The 22,852-nt window shown below is 44.2% G+C and overlaps 2 protein-coding genes across 5 annotated transcripts in view; both read left to right on the top strand.

The window, feature by feature from the left end:
* Positions 1-32: 32 nt before the first annotated feature.
* The window catches only part of LOC119559615, a 62,485-nt gene continuing 39,665 nt past the window's right edge, over positions 33-22,852 (top strand). Inside the window, exons 1-5 of one of the 4 annotated variants that reach the window (XM_037872649.1) lie at positions 33-165; positions 326-358; positions 651-859; positions 925-1,079; positions 10,246-10,301. In XM_037872649.1, the coding sequence (XP_037728577.1) occupies positions 162-165; positions 326-358; positions 651-859; positions 925-1,038 (360 nt within the window). In that variant the 5' untranslated portion in view covers positions 33-161 and the 3' untranslated portion in view covers positions 1,039-1,079; positions 10,246-10,301. Of the gene's footprint in view, positions 359-650; positions 860-924; positions 1,080-10,245; positions 10,302-22,852 lie in introns of those variants that run through there. The other 3 variants (XM_037872651.1, XM_037872652.1, XM_037872650.1) reach the window with 3 other exon arrangements.
* Positions 4,123-8,649, top strand: LOC119559616. The gene is made up of 2 exons (XM_037872653.1): positions 4,123-4,177; positions 8,100-8,649. The coding sequence occupies exon 2, from the start codon at positions 8,231-8,233 to the stop codon at positions 8,564-8,566; it is 336 nt and encodes a 111-aa protein (XP_037728581.1). The 5' UTR covers positions 4,123-4,177; positions 8,100-8,230; the 3' UTR covers positions 8,567-8,649.

Below are 22,852 nucleotides of genomic sequence, written 5' to 3'. Positions count from 1 at the left end.
TTACTGTTTTTTATTATTTTCATTTATTTTTGTTTATTTTGTATAATTTTATTAATTTATAATTTTTTACTAATATTTGATTGAAATATTTTTTTGTTTTTTTAAACATTTTTAAATTAGTATGTCTCAACCAGATTCAAAAATTCGTCGAGTCCAGTTTAATGTGTAAGGTAAGTGTAACTACAAGAAATTGATTTTCTTGTTTCAATATCCATAGTGATTGCATTGTTACAATATTTTTTTTACAGAAAGCCCCATTGGTCTCTAGTGGGTTAATAAATGTGTGTTATTGTGTAAGTTTGTAATGTTTCTTCTTTTTTAAAAGACTTAACTGAACAGCAAATGGCAGAGTTGAAAGGTATGTTTATAACACTGAAAATAGTAATCGCCGTGATTTTTCGAAATTTATCGTTGATGGCGATTTATTTTATAAATTTCGAGTACGATAAATACGAATACTATTTAATATTAATACTGTTACTTACACTAAAAATAGTATTCGGCCGTTTTGTTTGAAAATTTATCGTTCTCTAAATTTATAAAATAAATCGCCATTAACGACAAATTTCTAAAAATCAGGGCGATTACTATTTTCAGTGTATTTTGATGTTTCATTTCTTTTTTGTAATATATATAAATTAAAATTTCAGAGGAGGTTCTCCAAATCCGCAGGGAGATCTCTGTCGAAACGCAGAAGTTTGACATTTTGGCAGACAAACTGGCGGAAACCACCGCCATTTTAAAGGTATCGTTTGCTCCTGAGAAGGAGATTTCGGGCGTGGTACCATTTCCGTTTACAACGGAAGAGGAATTGGATGAATTCGAAAATTCCTTGACCCCGGAGCTTATCGGTTTTTACGTAAGTATCGAGCAAGGCCGACTTGTTTTTGCATTTCTATGATTCTTTTTTATTGCTATTTGCAGACAAAGAAAATATCGAAAATTATTGGGAGCGAACCGCTGTCAAATCGGTTCAAATTTGTCAGAGCGGAAGATATTATAAAAAACTACAATTTGGACGGGTCCAACGGGAAATAGTTCCCTCGTATCCCGTTTAGGGTTATACGGAGTTCTTAAAGGTAAATATACAAATAAACAAGTAAAACGCATTTATAAACATTTACATTATATTTGTTGAACGTTGATGCACTAAGAGCAGTACAAACAAGTGGCCCAAACGACACCAAGCACGTGCTTGTTACGCGCGGGCCCATTTTTATTTCGGGCAAATACGGTTCGCGAGGAAGGTACATAGAACAAACAAGAACAGGACAAAACATAGATCAACAAGACTAAAGCAAATGAGCTAAGATTTTAGTTTTTAATACAGGGATAGAGGTTGAGGAACAAATTAAATGATATAGGTTGTTATAATTATTACAAAGAACGCGAAAAGGCTCATGCTGACTAAAATTAGATGAACATCGTGGCAAGTTTATAGGATAGTAGTTTCGCATAAGTCTAACAGAAACATTGAAAGTAAGTCGGCTTACCAAATCTACAGAATCAATATCGCCTGTGATAGTATTATTCATAAAAATAGTACCAAGCATAGTTATGCGGCTTACTAGACTAGGCAAATTAATTAAAAGCAATCTACTCGAGTAAGAAGGCAACCTGACGTTTTGATCCCAGTTCAAACCACGTAAGGCAAAAAGAAGAAATTGTTTCTGTACGGACTCTATACGGTCAATGTGCACTTGATACTGAGGACTCCAAACGGAAGAACAGTATTCCAAATTAGGACGGACAAGGGAGGTAAATAATAATTTGGTAGTGTATGGATCATCAAATTCTTTAGACCAACGCTTTATAAACCCAAGAACACTCATAGCTTTATTTAAAGTAGAGGTTATGTGGGAGTCAAATTTAAGTTTAGGATCTAGGAGAACAACTAAATCGTTTACTGAGTATATTCGGTCCAGGGACATGTTCTGAAGAGAGTAACTTATGATCGTTGGCGTACCCCTATATTTTAAATTCAAAAGGTTGTACTGACACCATTCCTGGAATCTATTAATGTCTGACTGCAAGCAGAAACCAGACTCAATATTATTATATGAAAAACAAAGCTTAACATTATCAGCATACATTAGTACACGAGAGTGAGTTACTATAGAGGGAAGATCATTTATAAACAGAGTTAACAGCAAAACGCCTAAATGACTGCCCTGGGGCACTCCAGATGTCACGTTGATCATCTTGGAAACAGCGTTTTTGAATAAAACCCTCTGAGATCTACCATTGAAATAACTTGAAATCCAAGTTAACAGATTATTCGGAAACCCGAGCTGATCTAATTTGAATAAAATAAGAGAGTGGTTTACAGAGTCAAAGGCTTTACTAAAATCTGTATATATAGCGTCTGTCTGCAATTTTTCGTTAAACCCATTGTTCGGAGCAGATCGCCAGCGCCTAGTCATGCGCGCATAGGTGTACGACGGCACCTGCATAGCTCTCTGCTTATCTTTCGCCTTCTTTCTTATACCCATAAAGCTGTCGCTTATCTATTCAGCAACTATTGTACTTTGTAAGCCTGCATATGTCTATATGAAGATCTTGGAGCCAAGCTTTTTATACATTCACAGTCCGTCTGCCGCTCCGAATAAACGCTATACATTTTAATATAACCTATTCGTGCGTTATTAATTATAAATATAAGGGTGGCATATTTGTTGTCTTCCCCACAAACATTTGGTGACCCCGACGTGATAGCAGTTTTTATCGGAGTCTGCAACTCGGTCTCGCGATTGTTTAATATAGTTTAAACAAACGCTTTCTTTCGCTGTCGTTTTCGTGCATTCGGTCACAAACATACGAACATACATACATACATATGTGCATATAAAAGTGCACAGCCGGCCGTTGGATTTTTTGTACATTTTGCGCTGTGAAAAACACCAAAACTGTGTTGTGCAAATAATTCTTAACAAAGTGAATTGCATTTAATCTTTGTTAATAGCGCATATTACATATATATATGTACATATAGCCATACATACATTCGTTTGCCAGTTACATAATCCGCTGTTGCTAGGCAGGCAATTTATCGACAAGAACAACAACAACCAAGATAAAGGTTCCGTTGCATCTCGGCGACGCTTGTTAACCTTCACGTTTTCGCGGCAAAGGGTATACGGTATTTTGTGCCTCTAACGCGGTCGGACATTTTATTTTATTTCATTTTCATTTCATTTTTTTCCATTCTCGTAATTGAAAAATGTCTGATACGGAAAACTCGGTTCGGGCTCAAAATGAATCCACAAGTGACGTCGACTACTACCGAGTCAAAGCCCAATCTATTTTGCGGCAAATGAGCTCGATGAAATGTTATTTAAACGCTGATGCGGTTAATCAGTTTGACGAAGCTGATTTGCTGGCGCGAATGGAATGGATCAATTCTTTAAACCAGGCATTTGATTCTGCGCAGACATCGTTGGAAAGACTGGATTTTGCAGAGATCTCAAGCGACCATCGGATTGAATTTGCTGAAGTCTTCATGGATGTGAAGGCGAAACTAAACCGAGGCTTGGCGGCTCATCGCAAGTCACAATTGCCGGCTTCAACCGCTGCAAATTCAACATCTATTGACATCACTAATAATGCGGATCTTTCTTTTCGATCTAGGAAGCCTCGGTTGCCAAATTTGGAAATTGCTCGTTTTCATGGATCCTACTCTGAGTGGCCGGATTTTCTTGCGACTTTCACTACGGTCATCGGAAATGATGATGAGCTAAGCGACATTGAAAAATTACAATATTTGCGTTCGAGTTTGGGCGGCGTGGCTCTGGAAACCATACGCTCGCTCGAACCCTCGAATGCGAATTTTAAAAAGGCTATGAATTTGCTGGTTAATCGATTTGATAATAAAGTTTTACACTTTCAGGCACATGTACAGGCAATATTCGGTTTAAAGGGTGTCGAGAAGGGATCTTCGAAGGGTCTTCGGGAGCTGAGCGATTGCATGAATTCGCATCTGCGAGCAATTCGAACCCTGGCCAATACGCAACAAATTTTGGATGGACTTTTAATTCACATCGTCACTCGGAAAATGGATCAGAGGACGCGGGAAAAATGGGAAGAGGATTTGTCAATCACTGAGCTGTCTACCTGGGATGCTATGGAATCGTTTTTGGAAAAGAGGTGCAGGATGATGGAAAACTTGGATCAAGCCTTGGTAACTCAAACACCAGGCCAGCAGGTGGGAAAAAACTTGCACAAATATAACCAAAATACACTTATTGCTTCTGCTACTAACTCAAATCATTTGACATGCCTATTTTGCGATGCACGGGATCATTATTTGCCAAAGTGTTCTCGATTTTTAAATTTGAGTCCGAATCTTCGATATAGAGAAGCAAAGAAGTTGCACCTCTGCCTCAACTGTTTGCGCAAGGGGCATAGTTTGCAGCAATGCAAGTCGACTCACTGCAAGTATTGTCGCATGAAGCATCATTCATTATTACACATGAACCATGACCCATCCGCAACATCAACCTCATTTTCATCTCCATCATGCGATCCATCCTCGAGCTCTCAGCCATTACCATCTACTTCATCAGCATTAGTATCATGTTCGCATACATCATCGCATCCTGATCATCATATACCAAGCCCTCCACCCAAAACCTTAAATATTTTGCCGATCGACTACGTGTTGCTTCCAACTGCTATTATCTACGTTAGAAATAGAATTGGAGCATTCATGCCTTGCCGAGCAATTTTAGATTCGGCCTCCCAGCTAAACTTCATAACCTCTCGCTTAGCTAGCCAACTAAACTTGAATCATAGAAGATCGCAAACGTCGATTTCTGGGATAGGAGAATCTTCCATGATCTCTGATAAGACTGTCGATATTCTTGTGCAATCACGGGATGCAAGCTATCGTGCGGCATTCACAGCGGTTGTGACTCACAGTATTACTGATTATCAACCCCATTTCAATATAAATGCAACATCGTGGAGGATACCGCAAAACATTTCACTCGCTGACCCTAATTTCAATCAATCACAACGAATTGACCTTTTACTCGGCGCTGGGTTGTTTTTCGAAATAATTTCTATGGGACAAATTCATTTGGATAGGGCTTTGCCAACTCTTCAGAACACCAAGCTTGGTTGGATAGTCTCTGGAGGGTTATCATCGAACATGCCAACTCATAAGTCGGTTTTACAAGCCAGCATCAAGGACCCAGCTGATCATTCCGATGACACACTTTCCGCCATTGTAAAGCGATTTTGGGAAATTGAGGACTTCACTTCGTCTAAGCCATCTTTGTTGTCGGAAGACTTGCGATGTGAGCAACTTTTTACTGAAAATTGCATTCGACTTGGAAACGGCCAATACTCTGTTCGTCTCTTGACCACTTCCGGATTCGAATCTTTAGGTGATTCTTATTGCTTGGCTCGTCGTCGTTTCAAGAGTTTGGAAGCTAAATTAGATAAAAACCCAGCCCTGAAAGCACAGTATTCAGCATTTTTGAGGGAGTATATCGATCTAGGTCACATGTCTCTTGTAACTAAGGAACCGCCAGAAACACAATTCTTTTTGCCCCATCATTGCGTACATAAGCAGGAGAGCACGAGTACGAAGCTTCGTGTCGTTTTTGATGGATCTGCTAAATCAACTTCTGGTAGCTCTCTGAACGACTTACTTCTGGCAGGACCAACAATTCAACAAAAAATCTTCAATATACTGCTTCGCTTTCGATTTTTTAAAGTTGCTCTTTGTGGAGATATCTGCAAGATGTACCGTTGCGTGCGTGTCTCGTACCCGGATGATTTCTTGCAGTGCATCGTTTGGAGAGAGAGCTCCAGGAAAGAATTGAGTGTTTTTAAATTGAACACGGTGACTTACGGAACCAAGCCAGCTGCCTTCTTGGCTATAAGGGCCATGCATCAACTCTCTTACGATGAGGAGGAATCATTTCCTATTGGAGCAAAAATTGTTCGTAGAGATTTCTATGTGGATGACTTAATATCTGGTGGGGACTCAGTTGAGGAGGTGAGAGAAATTCGTCGTCAGGTGAAGGAATTACTTTCGCGAGGCCACTTTCCAATTCGGAAATGGTGTTCGAATGAGTCAGCAGCCCTGAAGGGAGAGTCTGAATGCGACAAGGAGCAGTTAATCAAATTTCACGATGGATCGGATGTCGCCAAGGCATTGGGACTAGTCTGGGATCCATCTTCTGATCAGCTCCTATTTCATTTTTCTCAACTGCCAACCAATCAACGACCCACTAAGCGGGTTGCATTGTCGACGATTGCCAAATTCTATGATCCACTCGGTTTAATAACTCCTATTATCACAAAATCTAAGATTTTTTTGCAATCTCTATGGAGTGCGAACGTGGATTGGGATGATGCACTGCCAGAGCCCATTCTTTCGTCATGGGGGGAGTTGACCTCACAGTTATCGGTCGTACAGAACTTAAAATTCCCACGATTCGTACTCCAACCAAGGGCTTCCGTTGAGTTGCATGGATTCTGCGATGCTAGCATGTCAGCTTATGGAGCGTGTCTATACTTGCGATCGGAGACCAATGGAGAATCGAAAGTCCATCTGCTCTGTGCCAAGTCAAGGGTAGCTCCATTGAAGGCCTTAACAATTCCAAGATTAGAACTTTCCGCAGCGCTTTTATTGGCTGAGCTAATCGTAAACGCCAAGGAAGCCATAGATTTCGATTGCACCTTTCATTGCTGGTCGGACTCGTCCATTGTGTTGGCGTGGATTCGGCAACCTCCGAGGGAGTTTAACGTTTTCGTATCAAACAGAATCGCGAAAATTCAGGAGATGACGAAAGACATGTCTTGGCATCACGTTCCTACAAACTTGAACCCGGCAGACGTCGTATCGCGAGGATGTACCCCAAGAGAATTGTTGGAACATTCCCTTTGGGCTAACGGGCCTCCATTCCTTCTGCAAAGCTCGTCAAATTGGCCGTCCCTGCTAGACTCAGTAAAGGATCTTCCAGAGCGCCGTTCTGTGGCTCTAATTGGGGCCGTTTGCATAGACAGTTCATCAAACTGCAAATTCCTCAACTCTTTCGATAAGTTGCAGCGCGTATTTGCATACATTTATCGATTCATTTCAAATTGCAGAGCCAAATCTGCGCCGTTAAAAGGTCGACTTTCGGTGGAGGAGATCAACTCTGGAACTGTACTTCTTCTGAGGAGCATCCAACAGGTTAACTTGGCGAAGGAGTATGGATCTCTTAGCCAGGGCAAGCCGTTTCCACAGAAAAGCAAGCTGGTTTCGCTTAGACCTATACTCGGCTCCGATGGGTTACTTCGCGTGGGTGGAAGGCTTCAGAACGCAAACTTGGACTACGACACGAGGCATCCGATACTGTTGCCCAAGGATCATCCAGTCACCAAGGCGATCATCGTTTATTATCATGAGAAATATTTGCATGGAGGATCGCAGGCGCTGCTTGCCGCATTACGGCAAAGGTACTGGCCGATTGGAGGCCGCAAGTTCGTCGCCAGCGTTATCAACAAATGCGTCCGATGTTTCCGAATGAAGCCTGTTACTTGGGAGCACGTCATGGGTAGCCTTCCCGCAAATAGAGTGCAGCCTAATCCAGCGTTTCATACCACAGGAGTGGACTATTGTGGGCCATTCTATCATAAAGCAGAGGCCAGAAATAAGGCACCCCACAAGTGCTATATCGCCGTCTTTGTCTGTTTTTCCACGAAGGCTGCTCATTTGGAAGTGGTCCAGGATCTTACGACGGATTCTTTCATCGCAGCGCTGAGGAGATTCATCAGCCTTAGAGGCAGTCCGCGTACCATTTGGAGCGACAATGCTACAAACTTTGTCGGTGCAAAGAGAGAGCTTGCCGAGCTGAAAGAGCTCTTTTTGAGCGAGCAGCACACAGCATCGATATCTTCCGTCTGTTTAGCTGATGGGATCGATTGGAAGTTCATCCCTCCGCGTGCCCCGCACTTCGGTGGTTTATGGGAGGCCGCTGTGAAGTCAGCTAAATTTCACTTCTACAGAGTCGTCGGTGCATCCATTTTAGCCATCGATGAATTAAGAACTCTTGCATATGAGATTTCTGCCATCCTTAACTCCCGTCCACTCTGTCCAATTTCAGAAAATGCTGAAAGCCTTGAGGTGCTAACACCGGCGCATTTCCTGAAGGGTTCCAGCTACACTAAGTTTCCTGAGCCTGGCATTACTCATCTCCGCGAAGACCGCCTCAGCAGATGGCAGCGGGTTACCCAGATGCAGCAACATTTCTGGAAAAGGTGGAGCGGCGAGTATTTGTCCCTACTTCAAGAGAGGAGCAAGTGGCGCGTCGAAACGTCTAACATCAAGGTTGGACGCATAGTTTTGCTTAAGGAGGACAACGTCCCACCCTTGAGATGGCAGCTTGGGTGCATCCAAGAAGTCATACCCGGCGGGGACGGAGTCATCAGAGTAGCTATGGTCCGTACAGCTACGGGTCTGATCAAGAGAGCCGTCGCCAAGCTAGCCGTTCTGCCCATCGATTCCGAGATAGTTGGAACCTTACCTCTTCCAACGGGGGGAGTATGTTCGGAGCAGATCGCCAGCGCCTAGTCATGCGCGCATAGGTGTACGACGGCACCTGCATAGCTCTCTGCTTATCTTTCGCCTTCTTTCTTATACCCATAAAGCTGTCGCTTATCTATTCAGCAACTACTTTGTAAGCCTGCATATGTCTATATGAAGATCTTGGAGCCAAGCTTTTTATACATTCACAGTCCGTCTGCCGCTCCGAATAAACGCTATACATTTTAATATAACCTATTCGTGCGTTATTAATTATAAATATAAGGGTGGCATATTTGTTGTCTTCCCCACAAACACCCATCTATTACAAAAGATGTCAATTCGAGCAGGTTAGTGGTGGTCGATCTTCGCTTAACAAAACCATGTTGACACGGCGATATTAAAGAGGAGCACAAATGTTGCAACTGAGACGTAATAATGCGTTCAAATATTTTAGGAATTGCAGACAATTTGGAGATTCCTCTATAGTTCTGAACATTAACCTTCGCACCCTTTTTGTGGAATGGAATAATAAAAGAATCTTTCCAGATAGTAGGAAAAACAGATGATGAGATAGACAAATTAAAAAGTTTAAGAGTGGGTTTACAAATAGTTCGGGCACAAAACTTAAGAACACACCCAGGGAGTCCATCTGGCCCCGGAGAATAGGTTGGCGTTATAGTTTCTAAATCACTTAAGAGAGAACTTTCGGTGATTACAGGAGAAAAAATACAATTTGCCCTGTTTAAGTGATTAGGGTAGCTAGAATTAGACCAAGAAACAGAACTATAAGTAGATTGGAAGAATTCAGCAAATAAATCTGCAATTTAGGGATCCGTGGATGCCTCAATAGAGTTTAATCGTACAGATGATGGCAATGCTGAAGACTTTCGCTTAGCATTGACAAAGTTATAAAACTGCCTTGGATCCTTTGAAAATTCCAATTTACATCGGTTCAAATACATGGAATAGCAATGACTGTTAAGTACATTAAAATTAGTACGAGCCACCACATATCTTGAAAAATCGGATGGCCTACCCGACTTTTTGTACTTTTTATAGAAGTTTGTTTTTAGGTTTCTAAGTCTTTGCAACTGATTGGTAAACCAAGGAGGCCTGTCTAACTTAGGAGCAAAACTATCAGGAACACATTCACAGAAAAAAGAGTTTAGGACACTATAAAATAGTTCCGTAGCACTTTCAATATCCAAGCAATTATATAAATTTGTCCAGTTATATTGTGAAATCAAGTTATTGAGTTTACTAAAGTCACATTTGCGAAAGCATCTACTTTTAGTTGGTGAAAGAGAAGGAGAGAGGGTGTCAACGCAGGGAAAACAAATTGTAAGTTTGATACCGGTCTTCTGGCATAACTAGTGGGTCAATTCTAGATACCGTGACTTCAGACGGATATAAAGCAAATACAAGATCTAATTGTCTGTTTAGAGAATTACGTATATAACAGACCGTCAACGAATTCATGGTCAGATAAGGGGGTAGAGACAAATGAGTCAGTGGATAGGGACCAAGAAATGTCAGGGAGATTGAAATCACCCAAAACAATCAAAAGATCCCTTTCGGAAAGATGAGATAAAACACTTTTTATTGCAGACAAATGTTGCTTATAAATTGTTAAGTCGGATCCAGGTGGAATATAAGAACAAGTTACATAAATAGAAAAAGATTTCAAAGAAACTTTAACACCAACGAACATTACATTTTTTCAGGAGCGTTGGCCAAGGACTCCGAGGACCCGGACAAATGTTTAAGAAAGGCGATGACAAATGTTAAAAATAAGCTTACAAAACAAAAAAACATTTTCAAAAATTGGACAATTTTTGTTTAATTTAAATAATACCATCTAATTAAAATGAAATTAAATATGTATGTATTTTAAATTCTATATTTTCATAATTGAAAACTCATAGGAAAAATTCTGATTTTGACAATTGATTTCACTTGGGACGTGTCACTTGCAAGTGATTTCATAAATAACAAGGAAGAACGCTATAGTCGAGTACCTCGACTATCAGATACCCGTTACTCAGCTAAAAGGACCAAAGGGAAATGGAGATATGCAGCAAAGCGAGGTTGAAATGCGCCACCTACCGGCGGTAGACAGATTTAAGCGTTTTGGGCGTTAGAGTGGGCGTGGCAAAGTTTTTTTTTTGGATCAATCGATAGGTATTGACAAGACCAATACATTTCAGTTAAAATTTTTTATCTAGCATGAATATTGTGGGCGCCACAGGCTTGGGCGGTTTGTGGGCGTTAGAGTGGGCTTGGCATATTCGCGTGACAAACTTGCGCTGCGCTCAAGCCTACGGAATCTAAATCTGAAATCCCATTTCTCTATCTTTGATATTTTCCGAGATATCTGCGTTCATATTTACGATTTTTTGAAGTTTGGGGGCGGTTTGTGGGCGTTCAAGTGGGCGTGGCAAACTTTTTTTTAGGTCAATCGATAGGTATTGATGAGAACAATACATTTCAGTTAAAATTTTTATTCTTGCATGAAAACTGTAGGAGCCTTAGTTTTGGGCGGTTTGTGGGCGTTAGAGTGAGCGTGGCACTCTGCCGAAACAAACTTGCGCTGCGTAAGAAGCTCAGGAATCTGCACGCCTAATCTCAATAGCCTAGCTCTTATAGTTTCCAAGATCTCAGCGTTCATCCGGACGGACAGACAGACGGACAGACGGACAGACGGACAGACGGACATGGCTAGATCGATTCGGCTAGTGATCCTGATCAAGAATATATATACTTTATGGGGTTGGAAACGCTTCCTTCTGCCTGTTACATACTTTCCGACGAATCTAGTATACCCTTTTACTCTACGAGTAACGGGTATAAAAGCTCATGGAAAAATTCTCATTTTCACAAGTGATTTCACTTGGGACGTGTCACTTGAAAGTGATTTCATAAGTAAAACTCATGGAAAAATTTCTGGTTTTCACAAGTGATTTCACTTGGGACGTGTCACTTGCAAACTCATTGCAAATATTCTGACTCTCACAAGTGATTTCACTTGGGACGTGTCACCGGCACGTGACAGGCCATACGAAAAATGAGTATAAGGAAGAAGTATAAACCCGTGGGACTTCGAAAATTTTTCATTTGAATTTTCACTTGTGAAAATGCGGACATCCCATACAAATTTATATATGGAGCGTCGCTTGTTCTTCACTTGTGCAAGAGGACATGTCCCATGTGATTCCCAAGGTGATTCACAAGTGAAACTTTTTTTTGGAACTGAAGGGTTGTTTCAAGATCGGCTCGAATGGATCAAAATGTACGCCGTGGGTGGTAGCGGGGTACCGTCGGCGCTGGTAGATGGCGTGGGAGGAGGCGGCGAGATCTGGCGTCGTCGGCGGGCTGCTGCGCTGGGCTTCGGCAGACTGCGTCTGAGCTGTAGGGGAGAAACCACACGATACGCGAAGCTCCCCGTTGACCGTACGAAATTATACTTCCTCACTTGTACAAAATAGGCGGGGAGCGACCGCGGTTTATTCCTTTGAACTGCCAGAATCGAACTGCCTAAGTCTAAGCTGAGTTCCGCGCTCTAAAGCGCAGCGCAGACTTCACGGAGGGGAGCTGGGAACAGAGCGGGAGAGCGGGAGAGCTTGAGAGCGGTGCACTAGCAGAGCGGTGCAATTGGATAGCGGTGCCGGGGCCTGAACATTCCGCCTCCCTAGCAATCGGTAGCGTTGCAAAAAGAGATGGAAACCCGGCCAGTCACCTACGCCTTAAGTCTGCGTACAGGCGCCAGAGAGGATGCACCCGATCACCGTCTTCTGGGCTACTGGCAGTCCCTCGTCGACCATGTGTCAGCCCGGCTGTATTACCTTCGGGTAGACGTCCGCACACAGCATCAGGGAAATGGTGGCTGGCCGATGGAACCGCTCATCCGCGAGCGGTAGCTCCCTAAACTTCTTTATTACGCTCTCATTGAGGGCACGGATGGGGGTGCGGATGCGCACGTTCGGTTCGATCGTGAGGAGCACCTCCAGCTTTATTGCCTCGTCGACCTTCGACCGAATCGTCGCCGTGCAGATAGTCTCATCTCCCACGTTTGTTGTCGGCAAACGAATCGCGGCGGCCAGGGATGCATCGATGGAGCTTGTCGGGGAGCACGGATCGATGAGTGCGGCGGTATCGAACATCTTCTCCCCAGTCTCGACGAGTACCAAAGCAATCGAGAAAACGTTGACGCTATAACGTTGGAGAAGTGCCGCTAGCGACGGAGCTGGTGTCGAGGATGCTGAGCGCGGTGGAGGGGCAAGCGTTTGGCGAGTTGGCAGATCTTGCCGGCGCGAACGCTGCGGTGAAGCGGGCTGTTGCTGGGAGCCGGACTTTTTCTGGGAAACATGTTCGTGCATGTGGAGCAGCGTGTTATGGTTCCGGTCGCACTCTCTGCACCGGTCCCCGCTATGACAGCTCCCAGTGGAGTGTTCGTGTGCGAGACAGTTTGCGCAGTACTTGTTTATGAGAACTGCCCGCAGCCGCTTCTCTGCGCTCAGCTTTAGGAGCCTCTGACACTCGGCATCGGTAGGATTGAATACCTCTCGTACTTTTGCTATCCAATGCCTGTGCGCTACGTGGACGGGGTGCCATTTTCCTGGTTAGAGTGTGGCTAAGGAACGCACATTCGTACGGTAAGATTATAGAATGTCGTTCATCATACCGCAAACTGTCGGAGGCCGTTACGCGGCCGCATGCCCTGATTAGCCCTTTCTGGTCTAGAAAGGGGCTCAGGGAGAGAATCGAACTTGCCGCGGGCACAGGACTCTCCTGACTCAAGCAGCGGTATTCTTCAGAAAAATACCTGCGCTGAGTACAAATTGTCATGAGCCGTTCCGCGGCGGCAGCGTCCTGGGCCTCTAGACGGACCCCGGAAAGCGGTGATTGTCTTCGACATAGCTGGACAAATCGATGGACATACGCGAGGACCCGCAATGCTCTATCTAATTTCGAAAAAGCGATCCAGGAAATCTTCTGTCGGCATAGACGCCACATGGGCTTTGACGGCACGCTTTTTGATCTCGGTCGGTTCCCTGGCTGGGCCAATGATTGCGTGGCCGTTGCAGCCAAGTGGGTCCATGCCACCAAGGCGGGTTATCCACAAGCTCTTGAAGGGAAAATCCTCGACTAGCCAAATCAGCTGGATTGTGTTCGGATTGAACGTGTGACCAATTGGCTGCCTCTGTAGACTCGGTGATCTTCGTCACCCTGTTGGCGACAAACGTTGTCCAATGATACGCTGGTTTGGCTAACCATGCTAGCAGAATCGTGGAGTCGGTCCAACAATGGAGATTTCAGGTCAGCCTCGGCATATTAGGAAATCCAGCCTGGGAAGGGACACCGTTTTCACTCGCGCCACGCGCGTCTTGGCCATGAGCAAGTGCACCATTGTCTATGGCCCATCTCTACGGGCACATAGATCGCAGCTCCGTATGCCTTCTGTGAAGAATCACAGAATCTGTGATGCTATATGCGGAACTCTGGACGGAAGGATACCCATCTTGGTATTCTTACCTGGTCTAGGACCGAATAGCTCTGGAGAAAGCTGTTCCACCTTTGGCACAGCTCTGTTGGAAGTTTATCGTCCCAACCTAGATCCTGAAGCCAAATCTCTTGCATAAAGATTTTGGCACACAACAAATGGAGCGAGCCAGGCTGCTGGATAACAGCTTGGAAATTTGGGAAAGGACTTGGCGTTTCGTGGGGCAGATTTCCGTTGCTAAATCTGGTGGGCCGAGGAAGAACGCATCGGACGTCGCCTTCCATCGTACGCCGAGAGTTTTGGCTGTGCTCTCAGTGTCGATCTCGAGGAAGTCTGTTGTCAGAATATGACCGCTTTGGATAAAAGCTAATATTTCTTTGTGGTTGGAGGTCCATTTTCTCAATGGAAAGCCCGCGGAATCTAGAGCACTTTGTAGCTCGCGAACAATGAGCTTAGCGTCCTCGGCGGAGTCAGCTCCCGAAAGGACATCGTCCACATTCATATGATTTCGAATGCTCGTCAGTTGCCAGCAGAACTCGAATGGCCAGGAACGGCGCGCAATTGACTCCAAAAGTTACCGTCTGTATTTCGAAATCTCGAATGTGCCCCTCGCTGTCGTGTTTATTTGCAAGCCAGGCCTGGTCGGAGAACGGATGGTAAACTGGCAGAGATAAGCTCGAACCTGACGGCCGTACTTCGACTATGGTTTCTAAGGTCCGGTGACGCTCCGTAAGAAATGCATTCTGTTCCTGCCACGTTAGAATCTCGGCCTTGTTGTGCAGGGCCTGTTCCCACAAGGATAGCGAGAGCTTAGGAAGTTTGGAGGAGCACATGTACACTAAGAGGCAATCCCAAACTTCGGTTTGAATTCCGGACATTTCTAACGCCGTGAGGCGTTATTAGATGATCGCTTTGGATATGAGCTAATATATCTTAGTTGTTGGAGGTCCATTTTCTCAATGGAAAGCCCGCGGAGTCTAGAGCACCTTGAAGCTCGCAAACAATGAGTTTAGCGTCCTCGGCAGAGTCAGCTCCCGAAAGGACATCGTCTACATACTTATGATTTTGAATGACGTTGCTCGCTCTTGGATGGCTGAGCTGCACGTCAGTTGCCAGCTGTTGCAGGACTCGAAAGTTACCGTCTGTAATTCGAAATCTCAAATGTGCCCCTCGCTGTTGCGGAATAAGATGCGCTGGAACGGGGAATGCTTCGGATCTACCCATATCTGTCGATACATTTTCTCGATATCGGCACTGTAGACGTATCGGAAATATCGCCCTTTCAGGATCTGGATAGTTAGATCGGACTGTAAGACTGGGCCAGCATGAAGGGTATTATTTAAACTTGGTGGTTGTACTTTCCGGCTTTAGAACGGCATGATGCGGAAGGTAATTAATGGCAGAATTATGGGTAGGTCGGACTTCTCTCATGTGATGGAGGTCGAGATACTCTTGAATCACGGAGTCGTATATGGTTTTCAGCTGACTGTCCCTCGGTTCTTAGGAACTGCGACAACGCGGAGGATCTGGAGTGACCCAGGGCGGATTTTACGTTTTCAGGATCACGAAACGAAAGACTTACGACATACTTGCCGTTAACGTCTCGCGTTGTCGTCCGTAGAAAATTTTCTTCACAGGTCAAATCGGAGGATTTTTTCACTTTTACTGGCAGATCCTCCACCTCCCAAAATTTGGTAAGAAGCTTATCCAGGGACGTGTCAACCGTGTGGGAGATTCGCGTGGAAAAAGCGGAAATCTGATTTTCCCTTGGAGCAGGAACGGGTCCTGTTAGGATCCACTCGAAAATGGTTTCTTGACCGAGGAGAGAGCCACAAATGCTTGGCCGGGTGCCGCTTAGGAGAATGGATGGCAGTAAGTCGGCGCCGACCACAATATCTATCTGTGCGCTCTCGAAGAATGTTGGATCCGCTAGTGGCAGTTCGGGAAGATCCCGTAGAAACTGTTGCGGAATCGGACAAGATGGCAGGTTTCCAGCTAATTGAGGAAGAACATAGGCCGTCGTGTTTATTTGCAGGCCAGACCTGGTCGGAGAACGGCTGGTAAACTGACAGAGCTTTTTAGATTCAGCGGATACTGTCTGGCTTAAGCCTGATACTTGGGCTCGGATTACTTGCTGAGGCAACTTAATTAATTTGAACAGCCGCTCAGAAATGCACGAAAGGCACGAACTTTAAGATTCGATTTCATGTGACATATGTCAATTATGGCGTTGCCCAGCAAGACGAATCTATACCCCGTCGCGAAGTAATTTTGGACTGTATAGTCCGTGGACCCGGTAGCGGTGGCAACTGGTTTATTTGGTCTTGATCTCGGGGAGGGATTCGAAGGCGATGGGGAGGAGTTGCCTCTGTGTAGTAAGGTGTGATGGCGGCCGCGGCACGTAAAGCAACTATGAGTGCTTTCACAATCACGCAGCTGATGCCATTGTGCGAAGCAGTTCAGACACAGCTGCTTTCTCTTTACATATGCCGACCGCTCGTCGACCGTCATCTGGAGAAATTGTGCACATGTGCGGACAGGATGGTTTTCCTTTTTACAAAGGTCACATCCTTTGGGCTTGGCTGCTACCTTTGTCTCGTAAGAATTTATTCTTCGAGGCGCTGCACTGGGGGCGGATGGTTTTGGCAGAGATTGACTCGAGCCTGACGGCCTATGGCCTCTAAGGTCCGGTGACGCTCCGTAAGGAATGCGTTCAGATCCTGCCACGTCGGAATCTTGGCCTTGTTGTGCAGGGACTGTTCCCACAAGGATAGCGTGAGCTTAGGAAGTTTGGAGGAGCACATGTGCACTAAAAGGCAATCCGAATTATCGGTTTAAATTCCGGACATTCCTAAAGCCGTAAGGCAACCCTGGATGGTGCGTTGAAGTTCACGAATAGATGACCCAGATTTCTGATTAACGGACTGCACATTGAAAAGTATTTTTAGTTGTCTATTTACTAACAACCGCATGTTTTCGAAACGCTCAGTTCGGTTAGCCCAAGCTGAGCGAAAGCCATCTTTAGTAAGGGAGGAGTTCGAAACTATAGTGTGTGCATCGCCACTTGTTTTTGCATTTAGGTGAAACAGTTTTTCGACTGGCGTCAGCCTCGGATTGCTTATATAAATGGCCGTAAACAGATCCCTAAAGGTCGGCCACAGCAAATAATTTCCGGTGAAAACCTCGGTATCGCACGGAGGCAGCCGACAGCCAGAGGAAATGTAGGTCTGGGTAGGAACAGCTTGAGCTTGGGGAGCTTGGGCTATCATATCCGTCGTCGTACTCTGCCTTGATGCGGTCCCATAATACGTATTTCTTCGCGGTGAATGTTAAGCATGGAAAGAGTAGGAGGGACCGGCGAAGGAGTGTTCGTCCTGGATTCAAATTCACTCAGCCGATCTGAGACCTCAATGAATTTGCATAGAGCAATTAGGAAAGCTGTTAGTGCCATTTTGACGGTTGCACGGGTGATCCTCTTTCGGGGCGACGAGGACTTAGCGGTTATTGATCGGAGAAATAGAAATTGGAGCACGTACCGAACTGGTTACTTTGCGGAATTAAACCCAATAATACGGATTAAGAACGGTGAGTAAGGAGTTCGCATATCACCGGTGGAGAAAAAATACTATGGTATTTAACCTTTTTGGTATATGTAAGTTATGGTCGGACATGGCCAGAGGGGGGAGGACTCTCCCCGATATTACCTAGTCAAGTTTGGTTGCATTGCGGTTCCTTCCTTTTGGTTGACTTCTTCGTCTTGACTTCCTTCAAAGCCTTTGTATTTGATTTTACGATTTTACTTTAAAATAAAACAGTAAACGTTTTTAAACGTTACATTTGGTTTTATTACTTAAGTTGATATAAATTGGCTGGTCAGGGGTACAAATTCAAGTAAATCTAAAATCATTACTCGAGTCGCTGGTTGGCTTGGACGGTACTGCCCGTCAGCATAACGTTGGCAGAGCGGCTCCGGAAACCCGATGCCGATGGCAGCGGATTTTGGGTATTTTGCCCAATGTGTTGCTAAGTCCCATATGCTAACGCTGCATTTCCGTTAGGGCGCAGCGATGGGTAGGGGTAGCGGCGGCTATAGCTGAGGCAGCTAGCGGGCGGTCAGCACTCTTGCATTGTCGCGCTGCTGCCGTTGCACTTCTCCCGCTGACGTTCTGTCGCTGTGCTGTCGCTCTGACGCCGCCGCCGCTGCGTCGCTGTCGTTCTGACGTCGCTGTCACTGCGTCGCTGACGTTGTCTCTGCTGCTGCATCGCTGCTGCTCCATCGCTGCTGGTACCATAACTTAGCGGCTGCATTATTATAGCCACTTGAAATTGTAGCCACTCTAATGTTTTGGTGTTGCTGGGTGGCCGAGAGGGGTGAGGGCAATGGGCCCTAGTTTGCGGGTGGCCGAGAGGGGTGATGAAAGAGATGCGGTGTCCGGTGTCGTGGTAAGAGGGGGTGAAGGGAAGGGGGCGTTCGGCCGGTGTTAACTCCTCCCCACCACAAAATCTGTGTCCCACAGATTATTAGGCCTTGGTTGCGGGCTTCAGGGTGCCCTGCTTTTCCAGGTTTGCAAGCGGGTCCCGCAGCTTAGGGATTCCTTTGGTCGACGTTATCTTTTTCCACACGAGGTACACCGCTGTCATGATGGAGAGAGCTATGACTAGTTCCACTGAGAAGGATATCAAAATCTCATTGGACATGACTAATAATTTCTCCATGCTGAATTCGTGGACGTAATTCAGTGGTAGCTCATAACCCGTAGTTTTTATCTGGGTTAGCACGGCTGGCATTGCCATCAGGTGTGTTGACGAATAGCTGCTGTAGTTCCGATTGTGATCGTTTCGTTGTCAAACTGCACGACGTATGAGCCCTCTAAGTGGTGTTTCTTGACCGGAGTGGATACTGTTCCATTGAAGTTTGTCAAAAAAATTATGCCTTCATCGATAAGCTCCACTGTTTCCTGGTTGGTCCTCAGGTAGTCACATTCGGCTTGGCCTCCTTTCAACAGTCTGGGTATGCAACTGTCCTCCTCCAATTTAAGCAGGTCTTTTTCTCGGCAGACTGTTGTGTTACCAATGGATACACAATTTCCGAGAAGGGCGTATGTTTCCAGGCTGTCCATCGCCAGTGTGGTATATTTTAGCACAACTTGTTTACCGTCGGATGTCGTTGGGTAGATCCTCATCAATCGGTACTTCCAGTCCACTACCTTGGGCATCGCTAGGATGTACAAAAGAGTAGTCCCGTTTGTAAGGATTGTAGGTCTGGAAAATTCGACTGCCTCCACGACGTTTTGATAAGGGAGGCTGTCCACCTCTGCCAATATCATGTTGATTTCGTCGTGATCCAAGAGATTCGTGTTGACCACTCCAGTCTTTCCTAGTTGGCAGGCTCTCAGTATCTCGTTGACCTGGTCCGCTATTATTATTACCTTGTGGAAAACGGCCGTCGTCACGTGGAAGTCCCCGTCTATTGCGTTGACTCTCCCGGTAACATCGTTCAGCTTCTGGAGCGATTCGTGCGTTGAGTCAAACAACTTAGTGTTGATTCGAATCTGCTGGTTGTTGTTCCTTGCCAAGCTGTCCTTCTCTTTCAAGATGGCATTCCAATCCGATTTGTCCGGTGATCCCGCGACCCACTTCCAGGCTGATCCTACCCAATCGATTGAGAGTTGTCTCCGTGTTGGTGCGCTATCCATGCGCGAGTTTCCTTCCGAAGCGTGCTGCAGATAGTGGCCAACCAAAGCGCCAATAAGTTGATCGGTGATTATCATAGCCTCGTTTGCTACCTGGTCGATAAGTTGCTGCATGCGGCCTAGATTGATGACGTGAGTCAGTTTGAAGACGCCATTGGTCCTCCAGACGGTACCTTGTTGTAAGGGGACATCCGGTGCATCATATTTGAAAATATGGAGGGTTGTCGCCACGTAGATTGTAGACGCGCTTGTAGCGTCAGAAGAGGATTAAATGTACATGAATTTGTAGATTCTTATAATTAAATTGTCTATTTGTCTTAATCTTAATGTTCGTGTTGGTGTTTTTCTGTGTGTGTATTATTATTATTTTCGTATTGTTATTATTTTTCTATTTTCATCTTTTTGTATTATCATTATTTTTGTGCTATTATTACTTGTGTATTTATTTTTGTTTGCGTATAGCTATTAGTAAAAGAATTTATTGTTCCCCTTTTCTGAGGGGTTTATATTTTTCATTTCAATAAGTGTTTATCTTAGACTAGGTTTTTTCTTAATTATATTTGTGAAGATATTAAACGGTTTTATTTGTTTGTGTTTGGGGAAGGTTAAGAGTTAGTGAAACCTTCAGTACGCATTTCCCTTTATGGTTTTTAGATGCATTTTTGTAAAGAGTTAAGATATTCTGTTGCTAGTCTCCCTTACCACATATGTCGAATAGTCAGCTTTTCTTTTAGTTGTAGGTTCGTTTCAAAAAATTTTTTAATTCCTCAAGTGTGATTTGTGAAAGATTTTTCCCGACCTTGTTTTAATAGTGACCCTTCGGTCATCCTGAACTTCTTCTGCCTTGAATCGTTGTTTTTCCCTTGTTTTTATTTGTTTATTGGCGACATACACTGTGTCACCTGGTTCGTAGGAAATTGGGTCGCTTCTATTTTTATTGCGCCCATTGTTGGTTAAAGATTGCTTGTGCTCAATGAGACCTCTAATGTCCTCAAGAGTTTGATGTTTAAAGTCGGATAGTCCCTGGTAATTTATTCTAGAAGTACGGTTGAAAAAAATATCCACGGGCTTTCTATTCGGTACCGAGTGGACAGTGTTATTGTACCTGTCTACGACAATTGCGATAAGCTCGGTGGTTTTAAAAGTGGGATATTCTCCATTTAGGCATCGATATATTTCCATGAAGGTAGAATGGAATCTTTCTACCTGACCGTTTACTTCGCTTTTCTGAGTTGGGGTGTGATAAAGTTCAATCCCCAGCGTTCGCAAGTAGTTTAAGACAGTTGGGCATAGAAGGCCCCTTTCGTTATTAGACACTATCATTTTAGGCGCTGTGAAAAAATAAAGTGCGTCTAGTAGTGTCTCACGAAGATATATTGCTGATTTTGATTGCAAGAGAAAAAGTTTAGCAAATTTTGAGAATTTGTCGATGCAACTCAGGTATATTTTTTTCTTCAATGTGAAAACGTCGATATGAAGTATTTCACATGGGTAGTTTGGAATAGGGGTTGGTTGTAATGGTGGTTTATTTGGGTGCCTGTCGTACTTATGCAATTTGCAAGTGGTGCAGGTTGACAATTGTGTGCGAATAATACTAGCCATCCTGGGGAAGTAGTACTTTTCTAGGATTTGAATACGGACCTCTTTTGAATTTCTGTGAGCTCTGCGATGCTCTTTCTCGATGACTTCGCAAATTTGCTCTTCGTCCGTAATATCCTCTACTAAGCGCTTTGTTATACGGATTTTATACAATTTAAAATTCTGGAAGCAACAGGTTTGAAGGACTTGTAGGTAATCATCCGGGATTTTAATTCCATTGATTACCGAAGGTTTTAAGTATTTCTTTAATGAGTTTAGAAGAGTTGAAGGGGCGTGATCACTAATTGGAATTGAGTGGCGCACATATCCAGTATGTGGGTGCCCACACGAATAATCGGACAGATCTGAATAAAAAATCAATTGATTCCGGTAGGCGTTAATCGGGGTTTCAACGTGGGGAATTAAAGAAGAGGCGTCTTGAACAGCGCTATGAACCGTAGCTATGGAATTCGATTCGGAGGCGGTATCATTGTCAGGACCCAGGTGATTAACATACGTTGTAACTCTTGAAAGGGCATCGCCTACTATATTTGACTTCCCTGGTTTGTATATTAATTCGCAATTGTACTCCTCAATACGGGACTTCCAGCGCTTTAACTTGGCGTTAAAATTTCTATTGCCCAGTGCAAATGTTAAAGGCTGGTGATCAGTGTAAATCTTAATAGATCCAGCGCCATACAATTAAGAACGAAGGTTATCTAAGGCCCACACTATTGCGAGCATTTCTTTTTCGTTGGTGGCGTAGTTCTCTTCTGTCTGACTCAAAGATCGGGAGATATACGCTATTGGCCGATCTTTGCCAGAGTCCACTTGAGCATGAACTGCTCCGAAAGCGTAATTTGACGCGTCGGTGGTTAAGTGGAAGGGTTTGGAAAAATTTGGAAATGCCAATACCTCTGAGGATGAAAGGATAGTTTTTAAATCATTAAAGGCTTTCATCGGGGCCTCGTCGAGTTCAATGGGGACTTTTTTTGATTGTGAAGATTTAACTCTAGCGAACTCTCCTTGAGTTAAGTTAGTCAGTGGTTTTGCGACTTTTGCATAGTCCTTAATAAATTTTCTATAATAGGATGTCATGCCGAGAAAACTCTTTAGTTCCTTTACATTGGTAGGTGGTTTCATTTTTGTGACACCCTCTACTTTTTTGTCGTCTGCTTTGATGCCATCTGCAGTTACTACGTATCCTAAAAATTCAATATGCGTTGATAGGAAATTAGTTTTTTCTACAATAAGTTGACCTGCAGTTTGGCTTTCTTCAGGTTGTTAAAGACAGCGCGGAGGTTTTGCCAGTGGCTATCATAGTCCTCACTAAAGACTATTATGTCGTCGATGTACACATAGCAAATCTTGCCAATGTGTTCCCTTAATACATCGTCGATCATTCTTTGAAATACTGCTGGGACATTTTTCAACCCAAACGGAAGACGAAGAAATTCGTACTTCCCATTCAGTGTAGAACTGGTTACTTTGCGGAATTAAACCCAATAATACGGATTAAGAACGGTGAGTAAGGAGTTCGTATATCACCGGTGGAGAAAA

This window comes from Drosophila subpulchrella, unplaced genomic scaffold, assembly GCF_014743375.2.
Source record: "Drosophila subpulchrella strain 33 F10 #4 breed RU33 unplaced genomic scaffold, RU_Dsub_v1.1 Primary Assembly Seq26, whole genome shotgun sequence".
Classification (NCBI taxonomy): Eukaryota; Metazoa; Arthropoda; class Insecta; order Diptera; family Drosophilidae; genus Drosophila; species Drosophila subpulchrella.
Note: the sequence above shows the minus strand (reverse complement) of the source record. Positions and strands in the feature narration are given on the sequence as shown.